The sequence below is a fragment of the Amphibalanus amphitrite genome, unplaced genomic scaffold, assembly GCF_019059575.1.
Source record: "Amphibalanus amphitrite isolate SeventyFive unplaced genomic scaffold, NRLGWU_Aamphi_draft 000219F_arrow, whole genome shotgun sequence".
NCBI lineage: Eukaryota > Metazoa > Arthropoda > Thecostraca > Balanomorpha > Balanidae > Amphibalanus > Amphibalanus amphitrite.
The window spans coordinates 393,953-416,811 of NW_024881714.1; the positions used below are offsets into that span (position 1 = coordinate 393,953).

General features: G+C 52.6%; 1 protein-coding gene across 1 annotated transcript in view; it reads left to right on the plus strand.

Moving 5' to 3' along the window:
* The window catches only part of LOC122385431 (serine/arginine repetitive matrix protein 2-like), a 70,494-nt gene that overhangs the window by 27,995 nt on the left and 19,640 nt on the right, over positions 1 to 22,859 (plus strand). Inside the window, exons 2-3 of the mRNA XM_043373701.1 lie at positions 19,873 to 21,570; positions 22,446 to 22,581. Of these exons, the coding sequence (XP_043229636.1) occupies positions 19,873 to 21,570; positions 22,446 to 22,581 (1,834 nt within the window). The remainder of the gene's footprint in view (positions 1 to 19,872; positions 21,571 to 22,445; positions 22,582 to 22,859) is intronic.

The following is a 22,859-nucleotide window of genomic DNA, read 5'->3' on the forward strand; positions in this document are numbered from 1 at the left end:
GGAAATGGATCTGCCAGCACCACGAGCCCAGTTGTGTGACGGGCACCACCGCAGTCCTTGGCATGACGGAGACCCCTGCGGCTGAGCCATGGCTCTGGTGCGGAGAGAGAGAGAGAGAGAGAGAGAGAGAGAGAGAGAGAGAGAGAGAGAGAGAGAGAGAGAGAGAGAGAGAGAGAGAAGAGAAGAGAAGAGAAGAGAAGAGAAGAGAAGAGAAGAGAAGAGAAGAGAAGAGAGGGGAGAGAGAGAGAGATATAGCCGCTACCCGCTGCAGAAGATGGACGCGTCGCCCCGTATAGACCATAAGCGAAAGTGACGCTATGCTGCGGCGATCGCGGGGATCTGCGGCATTAATGACGCACAGCCGAATAGGCGGCTACCGATTACATCTTCAGATCAGTGGAGAGTAGTTAACGCGCCGCAGTGGCCCGATGCCCGGAGCCGACGCACGCAGAGGAAAGCCACTGCTGATCAGAGATTAATCATCGCCGGTATGGTAAGAGTTGGACGTTAGAAATCTCCGATCGCACGGCGGAGATGGGCGATGAGTTATGGTGGGTTGTTTGAATGTTTCCAGTCTGATTGAACTGGCATCCATGAAGAGGCGGTAGAGGCATTGAGCTTTCTCGCGCCGTTCATTTTAAAATACGTCGCTAAATAGCACGTGATGATCCCCATTAACATGACTTTGTTCCCACTACCTATATTTGTTTGTCATGAAATGGACGATCAGAGTAGCTGATTGATTCCGCGGCTGTTTTCGCTGTCATTTTTAGTTTATAACTTCAGATCTCACCGTCGGCTTTTTCATATAGATCACCTGCTTCACACGGTTCGACAAAACGCGATGACTGAGACAGCCCAACAATTGAAGTCTCGTCTTCGCCGAAGAGCCCGCGTGCCGCACTTTCTGTCTCGAGTGCTGTCAGTCTGTCCGTCTCTGCCGATACCCGTGCTCTGATTCGAGACAATCCCATATTATCTGGACAGCGTTTTCCTCGCCGAAATCGTCACGACATGAAATTTTGCGCCGTTCTATTGTTCTTCTCCATTTCGTTTCGAGTGAGCGGCGCAGGTAGCTATCTTTGCGTCGATCAGCAGGGTGCCTATGGTTTCTCCATCACCCGGTCTTGTCTGCGTCCGCATTGTAAAAGGCGCCAATTGCTCTGTCGGGAAAGTCTTCCGCTTTATTCTGGTCTACCGTCAAACAACGCTTTGCGTCAAGTTTAAGGTTGGCTGCGACGTGCTATGTTCCACTGACGCAACCGATCACGATGGAACCTTTATATTCCATTTCCTCATTATTTGCTAGAGCTAGGTATGTGCGTAAACATCAGGGCGGAATGACCGCTCAGTGCGACAATTCAATCGGTTGTGTGACCACAACAGGCTGACTGAAATTATGCACAATCACTGGGTGGGCGCTGCAAATGCGATGCGACTGTGGTAATTTAGAGGCCCAGTGTCACAATTATGGCGTTTACCCTGTCAGCGCTTGACCCCGGCATACAATGCGTGACACGACGTCATTGTTCGTGTATCGGTCGATTGGTGTGGCGGGGTGCTACTGCGGAGCACAAACGACTGATGTTTGCATCACAACAATGGGAATGCGCCCACAGTTCACATGTGTGCACTACAGCTTCCATACAACGTAATACCGCTGGTCGCCTTACGACGTAATGTGGGACATAATTCGCGACACCAACACCATTGAAAGCGTGACAAAGCACCTGTATGACGACTATGCATTGTAATGCCATGCTTTGCATCGTTGCGATTTGTGGCCGTGGACTGAGGTCACGTGCGGCGTTTGGTCCACCAACCTGAGGAGCGTGAGCAGACGGGTGGCAGGCGGCAGCGCCTCCTTTCAGGCACGATCCACATATTGGCTTCAGCTCAGAGCGTGTCGAAGCACCAAGCACCTGCCGTCGTTTTCAATGTTATGACCTTGCGAACGTTGTGGCCGTGTGCCCGCGTGCCTGCTGAGTGAAGCCATATCTGGTTTCTGACCCCGTTGCCATCATCGGCGTGACTGCAGGCAGTATTCATATTGTATAACTCTGCACGGTGCTAGTGCAGAGTGCACGAGGTTCGAGTGCATGGCTCCTTTACTGCAAACCTCATCTTTGGCCGTCGGTTTCTGACTGAGTCCTGAGCCTCTTCCTCGCGGCAGCCTGCTGTAACTATCTGCACGACCTAACGAATAACCACCCTATCAGCAGCTGCAGCTGATACCTCCACCAATACTCCTGCGTGTCAGAACTCGGTAGTCTGTACCATTGGCAGAGCCCGTCGACGCGTTACCGTGAACGAGCCTCGGGCCTCGAGGTAAATCCGAGCTGAGTCTCGCAACGCCTCGTGTCAAAGCCTCGCACTGCTTTAAGCCTTGAGGCGAATGCGAGTGCTAGCTCATGGACCGAACGCGAGCCCCGAGCGCCAGTCCATGAGCCCATACAAGCTCGAGCTCGGCCGCGGAGGAGCCGCCGGGCAGGTACCGTTGCATTGCAGCGCGATGCGTGCGGCACGTCTGCCCGTCTGCGCTGCCATAGCGCCCCGTTAATCTGACTCGGTGTGAACTTGGGCACCGCTTAGAATCGCATCAGCCAGGAGTCTGTACAGTGTACAGGGTGCTATAAATGCTGTAATAGAGGACATCAGAGCGGTCTTGCCAAGAAGCCTGACATGACCGTATGAACACAGCACACCTCCACAGTCTTCCAGCCAATCATGAAGAGCTTGATTGGCGTTACACACTCGCCTGAAGTCTCGAAGGCTATGGCTAGTGGCTTGTCGCTCTGCCTTCTGCATCTGACAGGTTAAACGGCAATCACGGTGGTCGCGGGCTGTGCTTCCGTCACGCTGTCCGTCCCGTGACGCAGTACCGTGACGTGACGCGCTGTACCAACGCTGTTACACGCTGCCGTGACGCTCCGGTGACGAGCGTGGGCAGCGGACGACTGCGGTCAGTCCGCCTTCGTATACGTCGGGGAAGGCAAATTAAAAATATACCTACCGCGGAGGGAAGGCGATGGGTGTTTGTGTTTAACCATTTATTTTGTTTCTTGGCGTTGGAGTCAAATGGTTTTACTTTTTATGCATATAATTGATCTGAAACTAATTAATGAATGCCCAAGATTTTATAACTAAGATTTTACAGAGGAAACGCTCGCTATTTTTATATAATAAACACAAGGACATATACAAAATCGATTGAAATTAGAGACATTTTGTACCGTTAACATTACAAGTATTCAAAGTAGACGGTTTGACACTTGTCAGTAAGCTAATTGTGGTTTCACACAACTAATTAAGCTACATCTCTCTTGCTCACTTTCACTGAAGCCGGTCTCCCTGATCCGCCTCGTTCCGGTGACTTGTACATCATTTAAGCCTGATCGGAGACGGGTCAGTAAAACTAGCCGTGTCATGAATATGCCAGATACTGCGGTCATATACGGCTTACGGTCATATACGGCTCGTCTCCGGTATGTGCCGGGCCTCTCTCGACACGGTACATATGCTCACTTTCCCCTTCCGTGGTCGAGGTTTCATCTCTGGACGTCCGCTCTTGCGTAGTGTGAGTGACGTATGTAGCTTGTCCCGGTTCGGTGCACTCGACACTACATGTGTGGCAGATGAGGCCAGGGTGGAGAACACGCTCCTAAGATGAGGGAGGACGGGCCCTCAGCCGCTCTCAGTCGGTTTAAAGTTGAGCCCAGCTCGGTCAGCAATATATGGAAATCACATACAGCTATGGCGTAGCGGCCGCCCGGTCGTCTGTCTGGCCTTGGTGGCGTATCACAGTCACATGCAAGTCTTGTTTGTATTGAGCATCCCACGTCACCGGGCACATTTGCTACTGCGGTCGGTCGAGATGTTGATACCCCATGTAGACAGATATTTAGAGGCCGCAGGGGATTACCGTCACTCATTCATTGTGGGGCCGATAAGCCAGGGCAGCTCGTGCAAAGTGCTGATGCACGGGCACAAGCGCCGAATGTTTACTGCGTCGCTTTTGTAGGAGCGCAAACATACCGAAAACTGCCTGGAATGTGGGCGGTTTTGGATCCAGCACTGGAATCTAGAAAACATAATTGACTAAAGGTTCTGTACACAACTCTTCCTGTCTTTTTGTGGCATGGTATTCCAGGCAACACTAGTTCATTAAAACGAGCTAGGTCTGGACAGGACTAGTTAAGCATTTAAGTCATTGAAGTTAATTTGCTGTTGTCGGCACGACATGCCGAATTAGGCGTTTTATAAAAGATCATCATGCCGGTTTAGTCACCGAGGAAAGTTAGTAGGTACAGAATGAAATTTTCCTCCAATTGAAGATCACGGTATGTAAACGATAACATCCGTGTTATAATCAACAGGACGGAAAAGGGTGGTCCGACGACCGGGAGGCTCCCCGAACTGTTCCTTTGGGGAACTGTTCTGTAAAAGGTCGAAAAGTTTGGGAAAACCGTTCCTCAGAACTGATCCTCTGAGGAGAGGAACGGTTCTGTGAAAGCTCGAAAAGTGGTAAAATCGTTCCTCAAACTGTTCCACATCTGGTATCTCATTTTGTACATTGCAGTTTTACATCAGGAATGTAATTATTGTTACAGTCCAGGTAATTATCTTGCATTTGTAGGCTGTGTCATTATGATGACGCTCAATCAACCATTCCCTTATTACTTTTTTATCGTTATTCCTTATGAGTAATCCAAACTTATTGAAGCAATGTTGTAAGCCATACGACTATGAGATACTAAACTGTTTCTTAGTTCCCTTGAGAGAAAATCGCCACAATGCACAGTGGGGATTTTTCCGATCTAGCACGTATTTATTCGTAGAGGGCAAACCATAGGTAGAATTGTAGCCAGATTGTGCACAGATGTTGACTGGTGTGTCCTGGTGAGAATTTTACCTGTAAATGTGCATAATCAACATAGTATAGGGGGTTCAATTGGACCCCCCGCTCAGCCGTTTGGCCCCTGATCAAGCTAGAGCTTCGCGTAAAAGTCAAGCGTGCTGCCTATGACGAAATTAGGCCGAATATATCCAATTTCAAAGTCCAAGGTCATAAGCTGACTTTCCAAGTCAGTTTAATGACCCAACTAAAGTTGGGAAATCGAGACCTCTTGAAACTTCGCAAAGTTAGGGTGTTACGGGGTATTTTGGGGTGCTGATCACGAATTTCATGTTAGTTTTGATCACAGACGATGTCTTTATGCATTTAGGCCAGGTCGGGTCAGGTCAGGTTAGATCAACTAGTAGGCGTCCTGCCGGCCATCCATAGAAGTGTCACCTACTACTGATAGCTTCGTAACATGGAACGAAGGCACTAGAACTACTTCGTAAATATTCAAATGGCTGCTAAAATCGAAATCAGCACCAAAAACTACCCTAGAAACAAGTAAAACTCGAAAAAGTGAACCAAGGTCATCAAAAGGTCAATGACCTTGACTTGACCTTCACGTGACCTTGACACCCACCATTATGCATGGCACCAACATCATTTCACATATTTGAACGTTTAAAACCACAAAAAGACTGGAAACCGCGGATAATGTGAGCTGGCATACGCCGAATCGCGATTCCGGCCAAACATGGTCTCGAGAAATATGCCACAGGTCAAAGGTCAGTTGGGTCAGAGTCATGAAATTTTTTGGTTAGATGTAAAATTGATGATCTCGAGGGTACCGAAAGTTTCGGCGCGATCAGCCGCTTTTTGCGCGAGTAATTTGCGGAAAACCATGGGGTTTTATCCGACCCCTTCCCCCTCCCCCTCCCCACAAGTGCGATGGTTAATAAGGTTACGGTATGTATAATTTACGCTTGTCATCCTATTCCTAATGAATGTGTCTCAGAAAATATGCATCATATAAATCACGAAGTAAAATTATTCGCCTATGTCCGGAACATACCTATATCATGCTGTTTGCCCTAGCGCTCCTCGAGTGGGGTGTTAAGATACTCTAATGTGAATATTCCGTGTTCAGGCAAGTTTCGGCAGCCAAACTAGGCGTTGTCTTGTGCAGAAGAAAGTGGCGAATTCGATAGGATATATTTCGGAGTGGAAAAGTGTGGAGAACATTGTTGATTTCCTACATTTATTTAGAATACCATTCCTTCAATATGGTGTCTGTAAGGTTTTTTTGTAAAGGGCATTTTTGTGACGTTAGTAAGGTTGTGGCATACTTTCTGTTTGCCATTCCATTCCTAATAAAGGTGCCTTTCAGACGATATGCAACTTTAAGACCTCGCAAGATTAAAACCAACAGGACAGGACAATGAAATTGAGCTATACTTTCGGGCCTTGCTGAGCCCATTGAGTAATCACGCATGAGTGTGAACTTTGGGCGCATTTTTCCTAGTTTTGCTGTGGACATACAGATAAAACAATGCCATATATGAAAAATTCAGACATTTCTTAGCCCTACTGACACAAAAAATAAACCAAAATCCAAAAAATATTTTTTGAATTAATAGGCGCTAGATCGGAAAAATCCCCACTGTGCAATGCCGCGGCTCACTGAAGTTGCGTTGGCTGGCTGTTGCGTTGCGTTGATCAGCAGCTGACTGCGGTGCACTGCTCACTCTGAGAGCTGTAAAACTGATAACCGACAGGCCACTCTCACTGCAGTCTCGGTGGCCGAATGATTGGGTTCGGGACACTCGCAGGCCGCCGGGCTCACTGCGCGGAGAAAGTGGTCAGTTGGTACGAGCGCGTGCAGTGATTACAGGAGCGGACGTGGCTCCATTCGCATGGGCTGATCCAGCTTCGAAGCCGCATTCCGCTGTGGTTTTGGCACGGACCAGCGTTGAATCCGTTGATCGTAGATGGGTGATCTGGGACCATTCAGCTTACGCTGTATTGCAGTGGTTCCAGCTTTCCAGGTTTCTTGTGCTTGTTTGAAAAAGCTGCTGTCTCTTAAGGTGAAGATTTAATATACCAATGCACATCGTCCGTCGTGATCTGGGTTCGCCTAAGTTTACCTTTACCGTGAAAGTGAACATGGGCTATATATGCGTAGCGTCCAACGACAGACCACGCGCAGATGAATGGCTCGGTGGTCGACCTCATTTGGCTAACAATCCCGGAGAACGGTTTCGTCGCAGGTGGAAGGCGAACCGTCCCGGCGCGTCAGTGTCATTAGGAATGGTCCGCTCGATCACGGCGCGTCGGTGGCGGAAGCGGCGCGCCGCATACGTCGCACCTGCGCCATTATCGCTGCGGGCGTCAAGTGCTGACTTCCTCCGTGTAGGTACAGTTACGACATAGGTGTGTTTATACTGTTTATGTAAGCGCCGTCTGCGAATAACTGGCTGGGGCGGCACGAATTGTTACATAGGTATTTAAATTCACCTTTTACCATTTACTTTGCGATTTCAATTGATGTCTTTCTTTGCCCATTTCAAGAGCAAAACTCCTTGTAGTTATCACTAAGATCTGGCGCTTTTTTGTGTCATGGACTCTGGTTCTAGCGACCTTCCAGCTCTATCTGGAGGTTATGTGTCAGATTTGGCGATCGGCGCCATCCATTGTCTCCGGAGCGCCATCCGTCGTCTCAGCTGGCTTGCCCCGTCCCCGCCGGGTTTCACGTTAGTGTTTACCAGACGGGCATAATGGCAGCAGCGCTTGACTCTATCTTTGGTTGGTGGTAAATACAAATGAATAGGTACCCAATCGTGCTTCGCCATACATTCTCTTCTCCCGGTAATTGCATTAGTGCTTAGTTGATAACTTGCGAGCTTTCAATTAAGTCGAAAGAGAGAAGCTGTTGTCGGTTACCGACCGAAAGCCTAAATGCCTTACAAATATGTGACGTTTTCGTGAATAACTAGCTAGGTAATTGTGATAAAACGGCTTTCATGCATTGTTTCGGTGTCAGTTTGTTATAAGCTCTGATTGGTTTGATAAGCTCATTACATCAGATATGGCTAAGGGCAAGTATTTATATTTAGCTCATGGAATTATGTGAGGTGTATGTAAAATAGCCATGGTATTTCATCCCCGTGGACAGCCTTCTTTTCTGTTCTTTCTGGTGAGATCTTAGTTGGGAATACATGCCATTGTGATGTAATTTAAAATTGATCGCTTATGCATGCGGTCTATAAAATGTGAAAGTGAAAATGATATAAATGCTTGTCCTAATTGGATCGAAATTATCTCAAGCTTGTAGCCCAACTTTTTAATGACGCAAATGCGGCTATGTAGTTATTAGGTATGCCAAGCGTACGTTATTCGTCTTTTTTAATGTTACCCTAAATGAACATTTAGTTTGACTAGATAAACATTTAATTAGGCAAATGATAATTTCATTACCAAAGCTGAACTTACCAAATCCCAGTTGCAGACGAACCCTATTCAGACGAGACCTCACTCCCCTGCCCTGCTGAGAGCGTCTTTAAATTCAATTAAGATACTGTCACTGAGCCTGTCTCGGCACAGTGGCGCCCTAAGTGCCGGCTAACCCGACCTGTGATTAGTGATCACTCCAATGGAAGGACGGCGTGACTCCATCGAAACCAAGGACGCAGGTGCGGCTGCCACTCCCTCTTTGCTGCAGGGGTACTGGGTCCGGTGCCAGGTGTACCCTGGTGTTTCTTAGTAGAGGTGTTAGAAACAAAGCAATGGGCATAGAATAAGACTGGGATAATATGAGAGGGAACTTGGTTATGCGGCACCCCAACCGACATGCTGTTTATATGCGCAGTGGCCAGTTCCATTTCGGACCAGTTTCCACTTGGGATACATCACAGCCTTTAGGCGGCATCCTATGTAGCTTGCATGCTGCAGCCCTCCTTGTCCCTTGTACGAGCCTGCACAGTGCGCAGCTGCCGTGATGGAGCCTACGATGCCGAGTCACGACTCAGACATGGCTACCGCTCAGCGGTGCAATTAGATTGGTGTCAGCCTTTTCAGACGTCAGTTCACTCCTCTTTCGCAGTGATGCACACTGTCGGGCTCCCGCTGGGCCGGCGACTTAGCAGCCGCATGTAACCTTGTCTCATTAGACCCTGTGACCTGCATGTCACAGGAAGGTCACATGTCACATGGCCGTGACGGTCAGTCAGTGTGCCGGGGGCCGTACGCTAAAGTGCTGGAGCGCCGTGACCTCGCGTTCCTCGGGGCGAGGCGTGACGGGCCTGCGGTCGCGGTGTCGAATGTCGGTGATCGTGCCGTGAAATGTGATCTCCTCAGGGGCTCCGGGACACGTGCGTCGGCAGACCCCGAGGCGATGGCTCGTGACCAGTCATGGTGCTCCACTGCAGACCTCCCCTGAGCCGGTGTCGGCTGTCCGGCATGAATGAATACAATATATTGCAGAACTATTGAACGATTTGAACATTCATTGCATGCGTCGGCACATAGGCTGTGAATGGAGTAGCATGATGCCGAAGTAGTATGATATTACATGGGACGTGCCATACAAACACAGACATGACACGTAGCCGCTGTCGGACATCCTGAACCATCCCAAATAGTCTGCTGTCTACGATACTGAGGGTACTGACCCGTGACATTGCCTTATAGACGCTTCAGGACTGTGTGATATGCCATGCCTTTAATGGCACCAATATCCATTAAATACCTGCCAACGTTCTTCGCGTGCTCGTCAGAGCGTGGCGAAGCTCCCATTCCGAATTGGCCATACCACAGTATCCTCCCAGGGCCCAATATCCTCCCAGTCTTGGGTCCGGGGCCCGGAGGTCGTCAGGCCCAGCCCATGCCTTGTCGGGCCCCTCTGCCGCTGTGTCATGCCGCCTCCTCCCAGCTCAGGCCGATAACGGGCCTCACCAAACACGGAAACCGCTCATCGGCCGATCGCAGTCGCCGAATCTTCAGCTGCGTGGAGGGGACGGCCGAATTCAGAAAGAGAATTATATCGGTCGGAGCGATCTCAAGACCGTGTCAGTGGAGAGAGGACTGGAGGCAGAGAGGGACGAACAAATAATGGAGGAAGGAGAACGTGAGGGACTGGGATGGGAAGGGGAGACGGGAGAAGCGTGCCGAGGACTGGTCTCTCGTTCCTATCGTAACGCCCGGTCGGGCCGGTCGGCCCGGGAGCTTTGATCAGTCGGCAGCCGATAAGTGGATGGAAAGGTGGTGTGTCTGGGTGTCAGGTAAAATTGAGACGGTGTGCGATATTTCAGACACGCTGCTTGAACCAGCGGGATTCATATAGCTATTGCGAAAGTGGCGTTGTGACTAGTCGATATTGATGTTCTACCGCTCAATCCCCTGCCAGGTGCGTGCTTCACTGGAATGACTGCATCCGTCTTTGCATAGATATTGAGCAACGGAGCAAATTAATCAATGCAATACATCACCCATTCTGGTATTGAGCCTCATCCGACCTCAACAGACCAACGCGCGATATCTGGCCGGTGATGCGAGATGCCTTTGTAGTCGGCAGTAAGATCGTGCAGATTCGTTACATGATATCACGTCCTGCCCTGCTGAGCCGCTATGTCGTGTTTACCGTCAGCCCCGTGCACAGGAGCATAAGTGGAAAATGTAACTGAAGACCATCCCGTGATTATCTTCACGCACATGATTCGGCTGACGGGCAAACACCACTGTGTTTTGTTCTTGGTTAGGGGGCGTGCAGTTTGCGCCGGGTGAGCAAGCGTTTTAGAAGGTGCATATTCCAAGGGGCTGCTGGCCTCATGCGCATGCTTCTTGTGATTGATGACATATCATTCTTTGAGTTTCTTCTTGTGATGTCATATTATTGCTGGTTACGGAGGGGTTTTCATTTCGTCTGCTGTAATACAGTTGTCGATTGTCATCGCTAATCAGGAGTCGCATCATCAGCGAGCCTGCCTCATTAACATTCCAGTAATTGACGAACTGGTGTAAAGGACAAAAGTGATCTCTTGTTCACCGCTCTGTCATGGATTCATAGGTACTCACAGTTGATCACGAATCCCATCTCACAATTTACTCAGTGTATTGCCAGCAGAAAGGCCAGCTGTCTGATCTATCTGAAAGAAATCACCTCGCTACAGAATGGTCATATCGACCTGCACGACGATTTGTCGTAGAACATGTTTCTTTTATGGTATTTTGGAATGCTGCAGCTGCAGCTCGACATTGTTGCACGCCAACGTAAAACATGGTTGTCATTTCGGATTGTACGTACCTAGCTAGTCAGATGATAGGTATGTGTGTCGGCCCGTTTTAACCAGTCATGCGTTTGGTTCTCTGCAAAAAGTCATAAGCTGACTCGTTTTATTGTCCACTACATCGTATCTGTACACAGCTTCGTTGCAGTTAGAGGAAATTTCAGGTCAATTCCAATATCCAGATTCTAGTGAATTTCCAATATTGCCACGTCTAATCCTTACTTGCTATGGCATTGCCAACCCACTGCGCGTAGCCCCCATATACCTACTCGTATACGAGCATTCAGCGTTTCAACAGTCACGATTGAAATGTTCTTAAACTGTTGGCACCTCTCCTGCATGACATCCTCGTCTCTGTAAGACATCCCTCTTGACCTCATCCTCTCCTGATCCTTTGAGCTATCTGCCCGGCCAATTGATACCCGCCTTTTCTGTGCTGTCCACGCCAACACCCAATAGCGGCAGCCACTAACACCCCTAATACAGCAGTCAGACTCGTCTCACTGAAGTTGTCATAACTCCGACCTGTGATGCAACTGTACGGAGAAGAAGAGACCGGTTTCGATTGGTCGGGTCAAGGTCGTGTTGACGTCACTGGGCCTGTAGGGAGGTGGGGGGAGGGGGCGGGGTGGGGGTGGTTCCTTAAATGGCGGAGCAGGTGCTTCAGGTAGCCTGCCAAGAGGTGCCGAGCGTTAGAAGTGCGCGCTGACTCGAGGCGACCCGCTAGTTCTGGCGACCGGACTGTTCCGCTTGGTTGCGTTGGTGGCGCCCGGCGCTAGCCAGGGAAGGTCGCGGGAGATATATTGGGAGATAGAAACGGGCCCGGGGGGAGTGAGACCGGGTTTGGAGCAAAATAAGACACAAACTATAGCATCTGCTCTGAACTGGCTCAAAAAGAGGTCGGCTTAAGTGGAAATCAGGGAAGGGCTATCTTTGGACCGTGGATTCAGAGCCGTATATAACGCGCTTTCCGTAGAATGGTTGTGTGACGCATTATGCGAGCCGGACGTGCCAATGGTTTTCAGTGAAACCGACTACTGACCACCGGCCGTTGAGTATTTCTCACAGGCCAATTATGTTGTCAATCTGAGCTCAGTCGTAACGTTCTTGCACAAGTTACGACATGACAATTTGAGGGTTTGTAGTCGACACAGCTGCAGCTGGGGGTCGAGGCTGGTTGATTATTTTCACCTTGGCTGTGCTTGCTGCTGGCCTACTGAGTTGTGAGCTCGGGATGATGATTGGTGGTTGTTTACAGACCGTTTGGCTGTTACAAACGGCTGCAGGCTGACTGGATAACGAGTCGTCACTTGGCGTCAACAAGCAGCTGACACCTACTCACCCTTATTAGTATGAGCGAAGCAGTTGTGTTTTTATTTGGGCACTAACTTGAAAACACCCTGGTAGTGATACGGAAATCTCAGCTCTCCATAATGCTGCCAGCTGATTAAAGTCACACATTTGACACGTGTGAAGTCCGAACACACATTGACATCACCAAGCAATGTAACTCCTCACAAGCCAGCGCTGCGTAGCTGGTGAAGAAGCTACCGTCTACATAAGTCGGCCTCTCTTTGGCCTGGAAACGAGCAGTGTCAGTATGGGCCGCCATTTTGGGCGACATTGGCAGCGGGCTCCGCCTGACCCGGGTGCCACAGCTGATGGTCCGCGGTCACCGTTGCGCTACTTGTGAAAATGGGTTCTGTTTACTTTGTTGAGCGCTGGCATGATTAAGTTGCCAGTATTCGCTGTCAAGAGACAGGTAGACTGCCTGATGTGAGAGGGACAAACAGAGACAACGAGCTCAGCTACCTCAGGCCTTCTTCTCCATGCGTGTTCTTGCACCGGGCGAAAGTTGTTGACTTTTGATTTATCAGCGTGTTATTATCAACAGCAAAGGCAAACATGCCCGTCACTTCGATGCCCTGGGACAACACGGAGAGTGAGATGGACAGCAGACGGCCAAGTTGAAAGCGGATCAACCGTCCGGGCTTTCTACTGTCCCTTGTGTAAGCTGTTAGCCATGCTTTCCGTGCAAGTTTCCCCCGCTGGTAAATGCCTTTGAGCATGGACATGGGGAAAGACATGTAGGCTCGCGTGTGTAATGGTCACGAAACTTTATGATAGAGCGGTCATTTCAGAGGACACGTCTGTTGCATGCTATTCACGTAATGGTAATATCGGTACCAGTGTGCTTTCTTTTATGGCAGCTGACGCCTGACGGTATAAGCTGACCTATAGGTATTGCTGGTGCTGATGCTGAGTTTGGCTGACCCTTACCGACGGCCTTGGTTATATTTTATTTCTAATGTTATCTCAGTCGCTTCCGCGTCTGCTACCGCTGCTCCCAATGCGCTGTTGCGCCGCGGTTGCTCTGTGACCACCCTCTCTCTATCCGCTATTGCTCCTTCCTGTCCGTGACCTCCCAGCACTGCTCCATCCGTCTGGCTGACTCGGGCTGCCCAACACTGCTCTAGCCGACTGCCCGTCCGGCACCGGGCCGGTCCCGTTCCCATTCCCGGCCGGCCGTCCGATCTCCTGTGTCCCGACGCGGCGGTCCACTGACCCCAGAGGTCAGCTGGGACGACCCTCGGCCGCCGGGGGTGGCGCCCGACGGTGTCACGCACACAGACGCGCCGAGACGGCTATATGCATACGGCCTAGTGAAATTACCGAGATGGTGTCATCCATCAGACGTGAATACCCGGGCTAAGCGACAGTAACGACTCGAGGAGGCATATCATTAGTGCCAGACCTGGTCGTGGTCAGTTGTAGGGGCTGGATGGAGGGTTGAGGAAAGTCAGTGTCTTTGAATGCACCGGGTGATTCGTCAGGATTATGTGTGTCGTATTGTTACGTCTGAACTGATGGTGTCCTTCCGTTCTTCCATGGCCGAGAATTATCGGCCGTCAATGACCTCTTGTCGGACGATGACCTGTTCTTGACAGGGGTCATGGCGACACAAGGTCAGCTCCGGATGGTTTCTCTACCTCACACGCCGTCGTGACTGGGCCATTCGGCGTGCGTCAGCGTCCGTCTCGGTGGCCGCTGTCCATGGATGCCGTGTGGCCATCTCCGCTCGGCCGGCGCGGGAGTGACTGTCTGTGACTGTCGCCGTCAGGTCACTGGGTCAGGGCGTGCGGTCAGGCGCCGCGCCGGCCGGTCGGAACTGATCGGACGTCCGATCACGGCTGGAATTCCAAACGAGCCACGCAGGTAGCTCGGAGAGGAGAGCAGAGGACGTCAGGTGGTGATGGATCTGCATATGCAAGGCACACGACGCCTCCCCGAAAGTGCGCAGGGCAGGCCGTGCTTTGAAAAGTTATGGGCGGCTGCGCTCTGGACCACGGCCCCGCGCGGCCAAATCGTCCCGTCCTCTGGTTTTGATGGTCAGCCGAGCGTGCAGAGACCAGTGCGCTCCCCGCCCACCGGCTCTGCGGACTGCTGAGCTCCGTCCGCCCCTCGGCCCCTCGGCTCTTTCGTCCTGGCCACAGCACACCTGTCGATCTCAGTTCAGCTCGGGCTGCTGCTAATGTCAATACGTTCAATGCCAAAACGCTTTCCGAGGCTGATTGTGTAGCATTACCTACTAACTATCACTGGTTTGTTTTGATAACCGTACATGGATAATGGATATGGATGCTGCTGCTGCCTGCTGTATTCGCACAGACCGTTAGATCAAAGGCCCCTTATGTTGAAAATGTACGGATCGAACTGGTCAGTAACGTAAATACAGCTCACGGAACGACCGGGGCGGTTAGATAACGTTCCGCCTGACAGCGCACTGGGCCCGTTCCAACGTCCAGCAGCCCACGACCGGCCGGCCATCCAGCGAGCCGCTCCGTTCTCTCGCTCTCGCTCTCTCTCTCTCTCTCTCTCTCTCTCTCTCTCTCTCTCTCTCTCTCTCTCTCTCTCTCTCTCTCTCTCTCTCTCTCTCTCTCTCTCTCTCTCTCTCTCTCTCTCTCTCTCTCTCTCTCTCTCTCTATCTCTCCTCCCCCTCTCTCTTTCTATCTTTCTCTAGCCTTTTCTCTTTCTCTCCTCCCTGCATCAACGGATGTCAGTCACCCACCTGGCGACTGTGACGCCCGAACACATAAGATCCCAGGCGACTGCAACTGCTCACAAGCCACTAACATTGGAGACTTGATCTCTGCGTAGGTCACTAGCACCGATTCCAACTTTCAATCAGTCGCTAATGTCGTTTTATTCTGGTGATTCTTGTTAGTGAAAGGAGGCCTCGGGAACACTTTGGCGGAAATGATAAGCTCCTGAAGCTCCCACGGAGTTGTGGTCTGGCTTTCCGTAGCTGCTTGTTGGGGACTACAACTACGAGTTGGTCGCTAGCACCAGCGACTTCAATCGCCCACGGGTCGCTAATGCCGAGTGTGAACTAACGGCCTTCGCTGTTACAAATTTTTCTTGCGCACATCATAGAGGAACCGCACCGCTCAGTCCTATCAGTACGCCCGTTGCTGTGCGGTTAACTCTGCCGGCCTGCCCTCCGTCATATCGCCGATATCGACGCGGGGCGGTGACCGGCGCGGGCCTGTCCGATCAGTTTCCCTGCAGTTTCACCGAGCGGCGCCCCACGGCGGCGGTCCTGGCGCTGCTGCGGCAGCGGCTGACGCGAATCCGCGCCGCATCTGTCGCGTGCGGAAAGGAAAAGTGGCCGCTGGCGGCGCCCGTCTGCTGCTGGTGCGGTGGCCGTCCAGCCGTCAGTCTGATGTAGCCGCCGTGGGGAGTGGTTCGTTCACGACAGAGACAGCGGCAGATTACCAACAGTGCTCCGACGGCGGTGGTTTGGAGCTCCGTGTGCGTGTATGGGCGATAGGAGAGCGATATGTGGCTGGATTTCGTGGCCCGCCGGGATGTGAATGTGGCGAATATCGTAAACGAGCTCCAGTCGAAGCGACTCTGTGGTTCAGGGAGCTCTGAATTGCAGGTTGTCGCCGGCTCGAGTGAACTGCCGCTCACTCCGAGGTAAGTGCTCCTGGCGATGTTTTGGTATAGAGCCGATTAAATTTCAACTACAATTTTTCCATCGGCGTAGTGTGCGCCGAAGCTCTGCACGTAATCTCGGTTTGTCCCTACACACGATTCAGTGTTTGGCTATTATATCAAAGCACTTTCGATGTAAACAGCGTCTTATACCTACGCGTAAAAGATGTTTATTGGGGACACATTCAAGTTGCACGGAGTTTCAACGAATCAGTCTTCTAATTTCAAATACTGTAGAAACCTCGTCACCCTGTGCATAATCACGTCATTGGTGACACTGTGTCACTCCCGTGCCACGTCAAGGTCATCAGGTCACTGTGCGCGAGACCGGAGCGCACGCGAGCGAGACCCCCCCCCCTGCCGCGCCGCCCCTCCCCGGCAGTATGCCACGGTGGGTGACCACTGCGTTCGAAGACCCTGTCGGATAGCGCTGTGGGAAGACGTCCGGTCTACTGCCCATTAGGCGAGTCGATCGGACGGTAGTGGGAACCTACAGGATGTTTCATTATATATGAGCGATGGATGGCGGCGAAGTTGTAAGCTGTTCATTATCTTATATCAGCCGAAGCTTATGTTGAAGCTCTGAACTGCCGTCTCCGCTAATCGAGGTTTAGGACGGACACAGACTTCAACCGTGCTCAGTGGACTGCCTACGCTACGTGGAAGTATCACAGCCTTTTACCTATACCGTTCAACTGCACCAGACAGGTGTTCTACCAGTTTTGACTTTTGACTGACCGTCGACCTGTGCGCAGTGCACCAGTGCAGTGATGCCTCACATGATGACGTGCGTCGTACGGTGACCGAGACCCGTCTACGTCATTTGGCATTGTTCCTTTAGTGCTGCAAACGACGCTGTTATGGGAAACAGATAAAGATTGCTTAATATCTGCCTTCATTGTTCGAACAATGGCTTAGCTAAAATATTCGTCTTCCTCGGGACTGATCCTCATTAGGAAACGACCTAATGTTCGTCCCCTTATTTGGAGAAAAAGTGTTCTGCAAGGAACTCACGGTGCTCATAAATCGAACCAAATCAATTCATAAGTGAAGAACCGCCAACAGCAACCTTGGCTCGGCGTGCCTTCAATGGGCTGTTCTGCCACAAGACTCCGAATGGGTGAGGGCGGCGCTGCCGCGGGGGTTGAGCGGAGGGCGGTGCAATGTGGCTACCGCGGCTGCCGCGGGGTTGAGGGCGTTGCGGCTGCCGTGGGGGCGGACAAGCCCCATTGACTGTGTGGTGTGACCGGGGCGGCACTGACCTCACCATCGCCTGGTGACCCGGTTTGGCTCAGGGTCGACCCCACAAGGCTGTCCGCCTAAACACATGCCTATCTGTCGCTGGTGGGAGAGTGATATGAGAAAACAAAGCATTCCTTGTTAGCCGGAGAGGGTATTTATAACGAGCTATGACCGATGGCCCACTAAGCAAGGAGAACCCATGCTGGGATCGGGAATCACCGTCTCTCGCTAAATTGGTTCCCTGATAGTGATGCATCTTAATCGAGACTTGATGTGTGTTTATACACATAAGTCTCGCCTGTATCGTTTAATCACAGCTTGAGTCGGCGACTCGTACATGGGAATGAGTGCTGGGCGCGTCAGGTGACTGATGTTTTACAGCGATAGTACAGCTGCTGCCGCTTTGGGAAGTTTTTATTATCGGCTCGTTTTTCCGTCATGGTTATGCCGAGCGGATCTTGGCTGGACGCCAGCTCGACGAACGATTTCACGGTGGTTTTCTCAGGCAGGAAGCACACGCCGGTTTTTTTGACACGACTTCAGTGTGATATATCGCTGGCTTATGCGTTTGTGGTTTGGATAGCTGAAATCTGGTAATGTGTACGAAGAATGAGCTACAATTTTACTGGGATTATGAACCAAGCAGCAGTGTCGATGGCCGGTGTTTGACACACATGCTTCGCTCTTCAAACTCTTATAATTGAACGACGTTAAGGAGTGCCTCGTTGACACCATTTGCCGCATTGTTTTCCTAACACAATGGCTACTCCAGCCCACGGCTGCGGCTGGGCGGGCGTGCCTGTCTGTCGGCCGATTGGGGCCATCTCGTGTCTGGGCTGGCCGCTGCAGCTCCATGCAGCGGAGTGTGTCCGTCCGCCGGTGGGCTGGCCGCTCTCCGCAGTCCGCAGTGTTCACCGCCGAGTCGGCAGCTCCGGCGGACCGCAGCGAGCGACGGTACTGCGCCGCACTACACGGTCCACCGAGCCGCCGCCCAGTCTCTCCCGGCTGACCAGCCCCGTCCAGGGGCCCGCCCGAGAGAGTGGCCACCCGAGCGGACACCCCAGGGGGCTGGGAGATCGCGGCAGACCGCTCTCACTGCCGCGTGTCGGTCAGCCCGTCACACAGCTGACGGTGCCGTGTTCCCTGCAGGGAGAAACCCGGCCGTCACCCGACTGGAGCTCGGGTGACGAACTGACGGGTGGGTCCAAGTCCCAGGAAGCTCGTTCCCTGCAGAGGTCTTTGGTGAAGGTGGCACTCAATGGCTTCAGTCGTGTTCCGTTCGACTGGATTAGAATAATCCTTCTCGATGCTCGTCGTCTGCCTGCTGTTCTGTTGCGCCATCTCGTCGCTCCGTCATCTTTCCCCGACTCGACCACGCCTTTCGTCTCCCCACGGTTCTCCCCGTCTCCCTCTCACACTTCCCCACTGCTTTTGAGCTCCCACATTCGGCACAAACGGTCGAGTTTCGGTGCTGCCTGCCGAACAGATGGCCGGCCGGCCAGCGACGGTCCCGTTGCGGCGCGGTCGCTGGCGAGCCGGCACACACGGGCTCCGTCGGTACCTGTGCCGCTGCTACCGCCGCACCGGACCGGCTACCGTCTGTCGGTGTGGCAGTGGTGGAGTGTCGGTCGGACCGACGGTCACTGCGCCGGTGCCGCTCGTGCAGTGGGCTTGGTGCTCGGTGGTGGGCGGTGGATGCGAGTTTGGAGGTGTCGAATAGTTGGTGAGCTGTCTTGAAAAGAGGTTGTGACTTGGTGAGTCAGCCCGAGTGGTGTCAGCCTGACGAGCTGGGTTCGTTTGTGTCGTCTCATGGATCTGTAGGTGCCCGTTGGTGGACCATTCGTCTGAATCTTCGGACTGTTTGTCGTTATTATCGTATGCACCGTGTGTGCGTTTAAGTTATCGATCGTTTTCTTACTGTGCAAATGCAAACTTGGGTACTGGGCGCATTTGCTTGGGTACTGGGCGTATGATATTATAGTGCTTGAATCATGTGTGCTCTTGCATAAATCCTTCTTTCGTGCTCCGTGAGCTCGGTTGCAGTTTTCACGTTTCGTAAGGTTTCTCTACTACGATAATGCAATACGAGGGAGTGTTTTATGATTCATATTTGCGTCATGTCCCTGACTTAGCTGTCTATGTGTTGCGAGCAGGTGTGATTAATAGGAAAAGCGACAAAACAAACACGAATCCGTGTTGTGCGGCAATTGACGCACTTAGCTGACTATGGAAAGCGGATATGAGCTTGAACGTTTATTTGTTTTTACCGACATTTTTTTTTTTTTACTTTACATAGACTGAGCTGGCACGAACCCCGCCTCAAACAATGGATATGCTACCACCATACCAGCTAATCACGACGCGTCAAGTCATGCAAATATGATTTTTTTTTTATTTATTCTTGTATTTTTTTTTCAATTCGAAACGTCAAGGTTGAGCAATAGCAATTACTGTAATGCCAATGTGACCCTCTGCAGTAGCTGATGTCTTTATGTGTCTCTCTGTCTGCAGCTCGGACGTCGAGTCGTCGCTAGCCGTGCTGGACCGCGTCCTCTCCGAGTTCGACGACATCGAGACGGACAGCTTCTTCAGCGGCGACGGCGAGTCGCCGGCGGCGGCCGCCGACGCGCTGGCCGAGCTGGAGGCCGAGGGCGCGGGCCGGCGCACCTCTCCGCCGCCCGTCGACCGGTCGACCAAGCCGCGCTCGGCCAGCGCCGCCGCCACGCCCGCAGCCAGCTGGAGGTCCAGCCGGAGTGATGCCAACACGGCCCACTCCTCGGCGGGAAACAGGGCGGAGCGAGGAGCTCAGTCGCCCTCCCCGTCACCGCCGGGCAGGACTGGAAGCTCGAGGGTAAACGGACTGGTCAGGAGCTTCGAGAGCTCGAGTCGAGAGAGCTCGCCGCCGCAGACGGCGCTCTTGGTGAGGGCTCAGAGCTCCGTGGCTAAGTCGAGGCCCGGTGAGTCGCGACCGAGACGCTCACAGAGTGAGACAAGGTTTGGGGACTCGGTGGCTGCGCGCCGCTCGCCTCCCAAAGTGGTGCGTCCGATCGGGCCACCGCCTACCACGCGTCCGCCGCCACCTCCCCCGCCTCCGCCCCCGCCCCCGCCACCACCGAGTCACGAGCTGCCTCCCGCCGCGGAACAGTCACCGATGTCTGTCAGTCAAATCCAACCGACAGTCGTATCAGTCGGTCACACCGAGCGGGCCGGCCGCAGTCGACAGCGAGCCCCGTCCGCCGCCGCCGCACCTCCTCCGCCGCCGGAGCTACCGCCTCTGCCGACCAAAGCAGCGCTGAGACAGAAGTCGTCCCCGCACCTCAACTATTACCCTCCTGGCGACCCGCGCCGGCGCAGTCTACCTGCCAAGGAGGCGCTAAGCGGAGCGGCGCCAGAGGTCAGCGGGAATATCGATTCTAAAATCAAACGGCTCTCGCTCAATTTCGAGCCGCACGGCCCGATTGTGTTGACTGGTCGCGCTGGTTTGGCGAGAGACGAGCTGGGTAGGCTAGAGCGGGCACTGAACGGTCGGCCTGACCACCGTCCTCAGCCGCAGCTGCTGAGCCCCCGAGGGGACCGCAGCCTGGAGTACAGACAGCCCAACAGACAGGAACTTCTTCGACAAGACGCTAGAGAAGGTCAGAGCGGATCTCAGACTCCGGTGCAAAACCATCCCGAGCAGAGAGCAGGGGAGAGGCTTCACGGCGCGCATGACACGACAGGTCAAGAACAAAGCGAGGCGACTTACCACACGGTGGAGGCGAGGCTGGAGCAGCAGCCGTCCCGCCCTCCGGAGCCCGGCAGGGACGTGAGCTACACACAACACACAGCTGCACCACCTGAAGATAAGGAGCGCACGCCTTCCCCAGTAGAGACGATTCGCTCAGCGGGTCCGACAGTCCGGCCGGCGCAGGAGACGGCCGCGCCGGGTGGCTCACTGCCACTCCGCCGGCCCGCCGGCACCCTGACCGAGGGGTCAGCCCGCGCGGGTCCGCGACCCGTGCGAGGGTCACCCCCGGCCGCCCCCGTCACCGAGGCAACCCCAGCCAGTGAGGAGCAGAAGCCATCTCTGCCGGCTAAGCAGCACTCAGCGAGGAACAGAGATGAGAGGAGACCGCCAGCTCGTCGGAAGAGGGACCGGAGACGGAACCCTGACGAGCCGCCTCCGCCGCCGGAGGAGGCCCAGAAGCAGATCTCCCTGCTCCTCAACCGGTGAGTGTTGTGGTCGGTCGGTCAGTGGGTCTTCAAATAATCATGATCGAATAGAGAGATCAAAATTAGGGGGGGGGGGTCATTGCCTTATGCTACAGAGACGCACAATGAATGCCATTTTATGTATGATACTTATGCAATGCGTTTAACCGGAAGGTATGACATGAACGTCGAACGCAGTGGGTCAAAGAAGTGGGCTTTAGAGTTGAGTTTCCCTAGCTACAATAAAAATGGGGTGCACTGAGCCTTGCATTTAAATCCCTCTTTCCGGTAGGCCTGATTGTCTGCGGTGTTCATGTTTTCATGTTGTCGGAACTGACGTCATGATGTGTTCATAATGCCGAAAATGACAGCAACATGTAAACGGTTTAAAAATGGCTTTAGATCATTGGTGATAACATAATGCATATTTGAGTCGTCTTGTTATGACTTCATTCATGTCTTAGTGGGTAGTTGATGTGTGGGTAGTTGCATGTGCTTCATTCATTTGGGTAGTTGCTATTCAATCGAAGTCGCTGCGCTTTGTTTTGGGGACTCATAACTCACAACGATCCTTCCTAGTTTTTATATCTTATTTTCTTATTTGTCTTATATGAAATACATTGATATAATGAAGGTAAACTATGTCACTGTGTGATAAACAAAACCGTACCTAATTGTCGAGTAAAGTTCATCATCTGAACCCATCGGCATAGCTCAAGTCCATGGTCTATACCGGCCAGATCCTCGGTGACTACATCTCAGATGTGTCATTAGTATCAGGTTCGATGTTCCGCCCACGTGCCCGCTAAGGTGTCAGTGTGTCGTGCTACGCCGTGTCAGCCCCCGGTGTCTCTCGTGTGTCTGACCCGGTGTCATGTGTGGTGTCTCGGCAGCGGGCCCGACACACCGACCAGTACCCTGAACGGCTCCGTATCGACCATGCGGAGCACGGCCTCGACAGCGGCCACTGAGACGGGCACGGGTCAGCGTGGAACCGGCTCCCGGCCGCTGCGGCAGGCCAGTGTGGAGGTAAGGAACGGGGGAGTGAGGAGGGACTGAGAATTACCGGCTCCCGGCCGCTGCAACAGGCTAGCGTGGAGGCCAGGTTAGTGTGGGCTACATTTCATGGAACGGACTTCGGCGACCTTTCGTTGCTACAGGTCAGATTGGAGGTAAGGCAGAGAGGAGTAAGATGAACCCATAATGACGCGTATAAAAAAAATGTTACAAACCGCCCCAGCCTTCTGTCAAGGTAAGACTGACTCCTTCGGTCACGAGACACTCATGGAGAAATGTGTGACTAACCG